The 10,575-nt window shown below is 37.9% G+C and overlaps 1 protein-coding gene across 1 annotated transcript; it reads left to right on the top strand.

The window, feature by feature from the left end:
* The first annotated feature begins 4,220 nt into the window (after positions 1-4,220).
* On the top strand, positions 4,221-10,575 carry LOC117398007 (ETS translocation variant 3-like protein). The gene is made up of 5 exons (XM_033996994.3): positions 4,221-5,098; positions 6,093-6,327; positions 7,180-7,348; positions 8,380-8,500; positions 9,687-10,575. The coding sequence occupies exons 1-5, from the start codon at positions 5,038-5,040 to the stop codon at positions 10,022-10,024; spliced, it is 924 nt and encodes a 307-aa protein (XP_033852885.3). The 5' UTR covers positions 4,221-5,037; the 3' UTR covers positions 10,025-10,575.

Raw genomic sequence — 10,575 nt, 5'->3', positions numbered from 1 at the left:
ACCCAGAGGTTTTTCATGCAGGCAGGTATATAAAGGATATAAATGACAAATCTTGAGGTGTTGTAATAAATGATTTAAAGCAAGACTAGGAATGGAGATTGTATTAACTATTTTCCCTCACTCAGATCCCTTACTTACTAAGGTTTTACCACAGTCACTAGTGTAATGTTTATGAATTAAGAGACCAAGCCATGTTTCAAATCTTAACAAATACCTGCATTACATTCTATATTGAATGTTATTGTTTAGATACAATAGGTGCCACTAGTATTAACAGAGATAGGCAATTGATCAGATTACCTGAACCCCTGGAGAGAGGGCCCTCAGACTGATTCACCGCTGGTCCACAATGATTCTGGAAGTACTGATACAATACAAAAAGGACACTGCAGATTCTATTAGCCTAGAACAACGAGGGATAGGGGAGACTCAACAGAACAAAACGTCTAAAAGCAGCTGATTCTGTTAACACTACCAGTATTTTAAGCATTGCACAGAGACCAGGACATAGTTAGAAATTTGAGTGTAGATAGACCTCAGACGGGCTAGTAGACACTGGGGTGCTGAGTAGCATTTCTGAGAGATTTTCTATACTGCTAAGCACCTTTAAGAACTTAAAAGAGGAGAAATAAGAGGAGCCCTTCAACCCTTCAATGCTTCTCTTGTTTGTAAATGTCATGTTCTTTTCTTAAACATTCTTTGTTGTAAGATAAAGAGTTCAGTTTTGTGTGAAAAAAAACATGCTTTGAAATGTTGAATTAGTGGACTGTCTCACATCTTTTCCAACCGAGCCATGCCAGGCTGTGCCGAGCCAGTGCTGAGCCAGCCCAGCACGGCTTAGGAGGATCCTGGTTGTGTTTCCATGGCAGAGCCCAAACTGTGCAACTGACGTCACACGCAATGAGTCGAGTCACATGCAAAGTATGCAGTATTAAGAGGCGCTGTATTTGAGTTGAGAATGGCGGATCCAAAAGTTATAGTTGTGTTTTTCTTTGTTTTACGTTCTTCACATATTACTGAATACAACTGAAACGCAAACGACGGGCTGATTACTCAAAGAGGAGAAGAATGCCGGAGTTTCACGGTTTGGTTCTTGCTCGGCTCGACAGATAGTGGAAAAGAGGATTTAAAGACTGCCTGCTGAGGTATGTCCACGCTGTGTTAGCTGCGGGAGGTTACCCGTCTTTAAAGTCCATTACATGGATACAATTAGCCCTCGGGCAGCATCTATTTGTTCCTTGAGTTGCTACAACTTAATCTCTGCATGTAAAGTAATGATCAAGAAGGTTAAGGTTAAAATAAGGAACTTCTAAAGTGCATGGATCGGCTGCTATGGAGCACATGAGGCAGAATTATACCTGGTGTGGGTATGCATATTGTGTTAATTTCAATTATTTAATAACTGAGAATATTAATACAGTAGGTTGATTTTTGTTGCCCACTAACCTGTTTCGGTTGTTTTAATGTGAAACTGATTTATTGAACTAATAAAGTATTTTTTTGTGACAGTTCTTTTACACATTTTATTTTCCAGTGTTTTAAGTTTGTTAAGAATTGTGGAGGAAGGATTCACCAACATGATGGCAGTCTATCCCTGTAGAAATATATGTGACCAGACACATTGAAAATGTCTATTTAAGTTACGCAACTTAACTGGAAAACCTTGTTCTTGTTTTTCAGATGGGTTTATCTTTGTAGCTGACAACATTAAAATTTCAGATCATTGTTTGCGGTAGCGAAAGAATTGGTAGCAGACTAAAAACAGAATCGTATCAACCTGTATAGCCCTGTCAAGAAGGAGTCAACACAAGTTAGCACCTGTCAGTGTTCACCGTGCATAGCCAAGGATACTGTGGGTTAGTCTGCAAGCTGTTTCAATGGTTCTGGAGGGACATCTAAACATCCCTCACTGATTACACCCCCTGATTCACTCAGTGTATTAATCCTGGCTATTCTCCAGAATGGCCTTTAGTCACCACTTTCTCTTTTTAAACTTTAGTAAAATAGTCTTGGAAAAGGAAAGAGAGCACCAGCCAACCATGCTGCTAGCTCTGTCAAAGCTGCAGCTCATGAATGCAGTCCAACGTGGAATAAAACATTATTGTTAGCAACTGTAAGTGAAGAGTGAAGAACCATCATGTTCTAAGCCCCCAATCGATCGCCACATGCTACAGATTTATCAGTTTAGTTATAATCTATAATTGCATTTAGGAAAATTCTGAACAAAATTAAATGTGATATTTAAATTGTATAGTCTTAATTAAGTCATCCACTCAGAACATAAGCTGGAGCTGATTGATCTCAGGACGTTGTCAAGTTGGTTCTTAAAGGATCCAGGTGATTCTGCCTCAACAACATGACTAGGCAGCCCATTCCATCCCCTCACCATTCTCTGTGTGAAGAAGAGTCTCCTTCCCTCTGTCCTAAGTCTGTCTCTACTTTATTTCTGTGCACTCTGATCCTGTGTAGAGTAGCGGTTAAACTTTGTCAATTCCTTTTAAAGATGTTAAAGACTTCACTCAAGTCTAGGGTTACCAGATTTCCAGAGTGAAAAACTGAGACTTTTTTTGGTTTTTTTCTTCAATTCATTGAAGCTGTAGCAACTCTACATTTTAAAAAAATTAAACATTGGGTGTAAATATGTATTTTAAATAAGTTATAAAAATAGCTATATTAATCAAAACACCATAGGGGCTAACTTTAAAAGACTAACTTGGCTGGTGGCCCTTCCAAGATAATATACAAAATAAAATAAATAGCCATGGTCTAGGAAGTCAAACAGAATCCATAGGTTTATTTTATCTTTGTATAATAAATGACTGTGCTGTCAACTTGCTGAGCACACTGCTACAGTTTTGTGAATACAAAATAGCAAAATTGGGACAATTTAACAATTTAACTTTTCAAGGCTGAAAACTGGGACATTCACAGTTTTCCCAGGATGTCTGGTACCCCAATCAAGTCCTCCCTAATTCTAATTTGTTTTCGGCTGAATAAATTCCCTCAGCCTGCTGTATCTGTATAGCTTTCCTATGTCGGCTCCACTTTGGATTAACTAGGATGCTAAAATGAATCTGGAAAAATAGCAAGATCTGGTGATACCTACCGAAACATCAATGGAAGTTTCATTTGCAAAAACAAGTGGATTACATTAACAAATCACCTTGGGTTCAAACAAACTTATTCTTCCAGATTTAGCATACTTACGAGATGGGAGGACTTACATCCTTAATACTCTGCTCCTGCCTGTCTCGCTGCCACTCTACATGGCTGTCTAACCAAAGCATATCATCAATCCTTTTAAACAGCTTTGAGATTTCAGCTAAACCTTTTCTGATGTGAAACCCTAATTTGAGTGGGGGGTGGGGGGGGGGGGGGGGTGGGGAGGTGGGGAGGGGGGGGGGGGGGGGGGTATATAAGAGATATCACTGGGAGTAACAATAGTTCTGCCTGACACTTTTCTAGTCCAGGGTCACCTTTCCGGACATCTTAAGTTGCAGGATAAGAGTCTCTCTCTCTTTCTGCTAAAACGAAACAAAAACCACAGGACGATCATTTACACCTTCCTGTTCTGTCTATCTATCTATCTATCTATCTATCTATCTATCTATCTATCTATCTATCTACCTATCTGTCTCATTGTGCTCAGTATCCAGAACAAGAAAAAAGGGCATTTGGCAAATAAAAAAAAAAAACAGGTAAGATTTTCTTTGATGATTTTTTAAATAAACTGCTATTGTATTCTATTATACCACATTACGCTTACTATCTGTGTTATACTTTGCTTTATATATATATATATATATATATATATATATATATATATATATATATATAACTGGAGGTATAACTGAAGTGTACAAATGTTAAAAAGATGTAAAAGATGAATATATATCTAATGAAAAAAGAAAAAAATTGGGATGGACACATACATTTAAAAAAAAACCTGTTCTTTCATATATATATATATATATATATATATATATATATATATATATATATATACTTGCAGGGTAACTTCTTGTATTCCATTACATTTAAATTAATACTTAAAATGTAATTTAAAATGGTCTAAGAGGATGGTAACATATCATTTTCAAACTAATCCTCACTTCCAAGTAATTGTTAATTATTATAAAGTAAAAACAGTATTTTTATTAATTTGGAAGAGATATTGGTGTACTGCATTCCTGTTCTGTAGCCCAAATATTACATTAGAATGATCATTTAAATATGTGTTTTTACTTATAATGAAGAAATAATTATTTAATTAAAAAAAAAAATATATATATATATGTTTAATAAAACTAATTATATTTCTATTTCTAAGTATAATAATTGTTATAAAGTAATATGGGATTTTTGCAGTGTAAACTACAACATATTATGCATCAAAATATTAAAAGAATGTGATTGTTAATTGAAAACCATTAATAGTGATCCTAAACGTTAGTTAAGCGACTTCAGTGATGACAAACAATACATAAAGAAATACAGGAAACACGACCAAAACAGGTTAGTGTCTCCTAGTTTTTCAAGCTACAGTTGTAATTTAAAATGAGACCTGATTCTAAAAAATAAACATAATTCATCCATCTTTAAGCACAAATAATTCTGGACCATCTAATCCAATGCTGTGTTGGGTGCAAAGCAAATTGTGTTTAATATCTGACTCTGCATTAAACCCTAAATGCGCAACACAGTTTTGTAATTAAAAACAACAGAACTATTAAAATGTTCACCCGAAAATAAGCAATTATAAACTTGTTTAATTAATTTAGTCTTCATAAAATAAAATAATAAAAAGAAACATTACAAGTATGAAAATAATGTGGCCATTTAAGATTTTGTTTAAATACAAAGTGTTTTTTTTTTCAGTGTGGGACGTATAATGCTATATTTTTCGAAACCCTGCTACTTACACTTTGAAGTTTCTTTTAGTATTTCGGTACATTCTAAAGCAGTACACTCAGAACTATTTTATGGAACTACAATGTAATTATATGATTTTTTTTTAGGGTTCCTTTTGGATTTGTGATGCAGTGTGGTTGTGGAAAAGAGACAGTGGGACCAGTTGCTAATCCATACTGGATGAGAGGTATCCTTGTGTAGTGAACTGGTTAAAAAGCCTGAAATGTTTGGTTGCTTCGCACTGCAATGAGTGCTTAACACTTCAGATCTGTGAAAGATGTGTACAAATATGTGAGTTGCGTGTGTATGTCTGGATAATCTTAAGTATTGGTTAGGGTTTACTCTGTCAACTCCTTTTAAGATTTTAAAGACTTCAATCAAGACCCCTATAATTCTTATTTCTAAGCTGAGGGAACACAAAGACACTTTTTCAGGAACAGTGGCTTGAAACCTGGTTCCAGGAGACCTAGTTTGAGGTTACAGTAGCAAACCCCAAGTCTCCCCTGCTGTGCCATGCAGTGGCCTGAAACCTAGTCTCCTGAAACCACGTTTCAAGTCACAAAGTTGTTTCGTGATCCCTCAGCTTAATAGGCTAAATAATAGTTTAAATAAGAGATCAGTCAGAAAACTTATGTGAGAGATTATTTATTAAAATACAGACAAGACAACATCACAGCATCATACATATTTTACACTACAGTCTTTGGCCTCACCTTTCGAGGTACCCCTGCACATAAAATAGCTTACAGATAAGTAGAGAGGCTGACCGTAGGGGAGCCATGGGCAGGGGGGCAGGATAGCTGCCCTCCCCCATTAGATGATGCAGGCAGAGGCTGGGGAGGAGGAGCTAAACTCTGGCGCACAGTGGGGAGGTAATGGATTGAGGTAAGATAGAAATCCTTTCCTTGATGATCATTGGACGTGTATCGATAGACAAATAAGATACTAGCTATTCGACTGACGATTTGATCTGGTATTGGAAGCACCTAAAATATTCTTGATGATTACGTGATTTGATCTAAGATTAAAGTGAGTTCCCTGCCTAAACCACCTCTTTGCTTAATTTCATTCAACCCTAATGTAGGTGTACGTAAAGAGAATGATATTTGACGTGCTGTTTCTCTCTCTCTCTCTCTCTCTCTCTCTCTCTCTCTCTCTCTCTCTCTCTCTCTCTCTCTCAGGTGTCGCTTTCCCAGAGTGGGCCTACAAACCCGATTGGTCGCCAGGCTCCAGGCAAATCCAGCTCTGGCACTTCATCCTGGAACTCCTGCAGCGTGAGGATCTGAGCGCTGTGATTGGCTGGCAGGGGGAGTGGGGGGAGTTTGTGATTCGAGAGCCAGAGGAAGTCGCCAGACTGTGGGGAGCTCGTAAGGGCAAGCCACACATGAATTATGACAAACTCAGCAGAGCACTGAGGTGAGATAACACTGCTCCATGTCACTCTGAAAACTTTAAGGATTCATAAAAAGCAAGCTGCATGTAGAGTTCAATATATTTATTATCCCTGTAGTAGGTACAGTATGTAGGTTTGTCATGCTTTACATATGTGGTAGGAACACTCATTGCTACTATTCCACATGCTGTAAATCAGTCATTTTAATATACTTTACCATGCTTCCACACCTCATTTGCTTACCCAATAAAATCTAGGTCCTTAATAACACTTACTGTACTTGATTTTCAATAAAGTATTCATTGCCGTTTGTTGTTCTTACTATTCTGTTCACACTGTTTTTTTGACTTTTTTTGTCAGACTGATAGTATTGAAATAGCCATGGCGAGACATACTTGGTTAGCTTTATATACAATACAAATTATGGCAACAACAAATGATTTACAGCAAGACTAGGGGTGGGGATTGTATTGCCCATGTCTCCTCACTCAGACCCCTTGCTTATTAAATATCTTAGTATGCCTGAATAGATCATCGACTCCACTTTAAAAATGTGCTAAGTATTTTATTGAGCAAGACAAGTAGAATGGTCCCCCGAAATGTCATATTTAGGGTACCACTGAACTTGTGAGACGGATTGCTCATTACAATCCTGAGAACATTTTAAGAGGAGGCAGTTTTCTATTCAGGGATACAAAGATATTTAGCGAGCAAGTAGTCTTGGTGAAGTTATCCAGCAACAAATTCCCCATCCCCAGTTGTGCTGCTTTCCTTGGGCAATATAATCCCCACCCCTTGTCTTGCTGTAAAGCAGTTACTGTTTGCATGCTTTGTGCCAGTACTGTAAATACTGACTGTACATACTGGTTCCTCAGGTACTACTATAACAAGCAGATTCTTCACAAGACCAAAGGCAAGCGCTTCACCTACAAGTTCAACTTCACTAAACTGATCCTGGTCAATTACCCAGGATGGGATTTCAACTCAGCCTCAAGGATCATTGGGACCAACCCCTACCAGATACAGTCCTCTCTGCAGAGTCAGGTCAGTGCGCCAGCCCCTGCCAGATACAGTCCTCCCTGCAGAGTCAGGTCAGTGTGCCAGCCCCTGCCAGATACAGTCCTCCCTGCAGAGTCAGGTCGGTGCGCCAGCCCCTGCCAGATACAGTCCTCCCTGCAGAGTCAGGTCGGTGCGCCAGCCCCTGCCAGATACAGTCCTCCCTGCAGAGTCAGGTCGGTGCACAGCCAGACCAGGCTCCTTCTTGGGGAAACACAGGGACCAATATGCTGGGCTGTATTTTTATCACTGTAAATCTCCTGGTCAAATAAATAAATAAATAAATAAATAAATAAATAAAAATTAAAAATTAAAAAAAAAAAAAAAAAAAAATTAATAAAAGGAGGAAAAAACAGAGCTGTCACGTTCAAGACTGATTAGTCATTATATAACAAATGTTCCTAAATATTGAAATGCTTACCCCAACAACTGTAAATGCTAAATTATAGAATATTGCCGTTTTTTTATGTCCACCTTTTACATACATTCTATTGTCACCATCAGTGAATTATCTAACAAAAAAATAACATGTAAAAATAACAACAGTCACTTGAAATGCCCCTTCTTTGTACTGGACAGAGTGATCTTTAGCAGAAATATTTCCAATCTTTGATGTCGCTGGTGTTTTTTTTCGTTGAAGAAATTTTAAAGAAATCATGCAGCTCTATGCAGTGTATGCTCAATCATTTCCTGGAAGTATTCTACAATTTAGCATTTACTGTTTTTCAGTTAAGTATTTAAATATTTAGGAGCATTTGTTGTATAATGATCAATTTTGAATGTGACAATGCATTTTTTTTTTGCTTTAATAAATATTATATTTAATCAAGAAATATCTTGAAATACCTATTTTTAGACAGCCAAATAAGTAATTTTCTTTTATCATGAAAAAAAATACAGGCCTACTAACAAGTCTCTACATTTAAACCCCAGGTTTCCCAGTATCATTCTCATCCAATTTGAAACTAACTTTGAATCTATCAGGTTTTAGATTATTATTATTATTGTTTATTTTTCAGTTTTTACAGGACATACTTTTTGCTCAGAGGGCTTTGCTTGACCAGATCAGTCGACAGACGACAGGCGGAGACACCAGCTCATCTGTTGAAAGAGCCCCAAAGAAGGCCATTCTGGGCAGAGGTACAACCACATGTGGAAATCCTTACAGTGGTTCTTAGGCTGGAGATACATGAGCAGTTTTTATGTCAATTCTAGTTGACAACAAAAAATTGACAACTGAATTACTGCTGTTATGTGCAACACACACACTGAGAAATTGTCCATTATTTTAAGCAATTTTAAGATGGCGCTTGTTTGTAGTAAACGTGTTTCAGCAGTTGTAGTAATTGGGATAATTTTGACGTAGAAAAACTCGAGTGTGGACCAGTGGAGGTAAAAAACAAACTGAAGAACCTCCCAACTCAGTATTTTGCTGGGAGAAGGAAAGTTTATTTCACCTCCGCTGGTGATTTCCTGAAAATATTTGCTAATTCCTTATATTTGTCTTCTTTTTTTATTGCGGTTTTTATATCTAACATCCCATAAACATTTTCTAACATGAAAAAAGTAATTCATGCTTCCGCTTGTCTGTAATCAGGTGATTAGAAAATGCAATATCATTGGCTGACACACACAGGCATGTAGGAAAATTATGAACTGAATTGCTGAAAATAGAGCAGTGGCAATCTATTCTAGCAACTTGATTGCCAATAAAAAAAATTGACAATTAGTGACACATGGTCAATTGTCACAGTGATAACATGGGACTTTATTTTCTTTTTCATGTTCTTAAGATTCAGTAGATTTTGACTGTGTATAGAGTTATTTTAAATGAATCTCTAAGCACATATTTTTTTAATCCTTAGAGTAGCAGCTATCAACAATACATACTGGATAGATGCATGGGCACATATTATTACTCTGTAGTCTTAAGAATTTTGAGGCTTGGAACGTGGTTTCAAGAGACTAAGTTTCTGGCTACTGCATGGCACACCAGGGGAGAATTTGGGTTTGATACAGCAAACTAGGTCTCCCGGTCTCCTGGAACCAAGTTTCAAGCCGCTGTTTCTGAAAAAGAGGCTTCATGTTCCTTCTGCTTTAGTTGCTCACCTGGTAAAGGCACAGCCGTGAGTAATGTAGTCAGGGGAGCACCCGTTTGCATCCAGACAGTGCCAAGGGTCCCAGCCATATTAGTGTTCCCCTGTGGGGAATTGCTGCGGTGAGAGGGAAAAAGAAACGCGGTTATTTTATATCACAGTTTATTAGAATTACAAATTTCTATCATATTTTTAAAATGATATTTTCTGCTTTTATTTCCTTTTTCCAGCGCTACATTCTAGTCATCAGCCCTCCTTTCTTCGCCCTTGCTGTCTCCCGACACCCCTGCCCCTTTCACAAGCCCCTCCCCTCGGAGGGCGGATCCCCTATCTACCAGTCCCCACCCACTCTGGAATGAGCCTATCAGATTTCCCCTTGTACCTGCCACCAATCAATCACTTGCATCCACCCACTTCCATCCCTTCTGGCCACTGGCTGGCCAATAGGAGCAATCGGGGGCAGGATAGACAGGAGACGGGCGTGCCTGTGGTCACACGAGAGGCGGGGAGTGACATCACAAAAGGGAAGGAACGTGTATGGAGACCTGGATTTTCAGCCAGTGTTTGATCAAAATGGGATGGGAAGTGTAACAAAGCTCATATATGTACCTAATGTTGATCAAATGCTGTGTATATAAAATGCAACAGATTAATCACTGTCTGCTTAAAATATATTTTGGTTGTAACGTTTACGAACAGTAATTAATGGGAGTAGTCAAAGGCATTAGTCCAGGGGTTCTCAAACTTGATCCTGGGGACCCCCTGTGTCTGCTGGTTTTCATTCCAACTAAGATCTCAATTACTTAACTAGACCCTTAATTGTACTAATAATTTGCTTAATTAGACTTTTTACTTTTTTATTTCAAGATAGCGATAACATTTTATAAGTAACTTGAACTCTGCAACTGTTTAAGAGCTGAAAAACATCTAATTAAGGTCTAATTAAGCAAATTATCATTTCAATTAAGGGTATAGTTAAGTAATTGAGAGCTCAGTTGGAATGAAAACCAGCAGACACATGGGGGTCCCCAGGACCCAGTTTGAGAAGCCCTGCATTAGTCAATGTGATCATGAAGTCCTTGTACTAATGACTGTGTACACACCAAACACAAAATGTAT

Source organism: Acipenser ruthenus, chromosome 54, assembly GCF_902713425.1.
Source record: "Acipenser ruthenus chromosome 54, fAciRut3.2 maternal haplotype, whole genome shotgun sequence".
NCBI lineage: Eukaryota > Metazoa > Chordata > Actinopteri > Acipenseriformes > Acipenseridae > Acipenser > Acipenser ruthenus.
Note: the sequence above shows the minus strand (reverse complement) of the source record. Positions and strands in the feature narration are given on the sequence as shown.

Coding starts and splice junctions, on each gene's coding strand:
- LOC117398007 (XM_033996994.3), top strand. CDS start 5,038: ATGCAGTGTGGTTGTGGAAAAGAGACAGTGGGACCAGTTGCTAATCCA. Junction 5,099..6,092: donor TAATCCATACTGGATGAGAG/GTATCCTTGTGT, acceptor TCTCTCTCTCAG/GTGTCGCTTTCCCAGAGTGG. Junction 8,501..9,686: donor GAAGGCCATTCTGGGCAGAG/GTACAACCACAT, acceptor TCCTTTTTCCAG/CGCTACATTCTAGTCATCAG.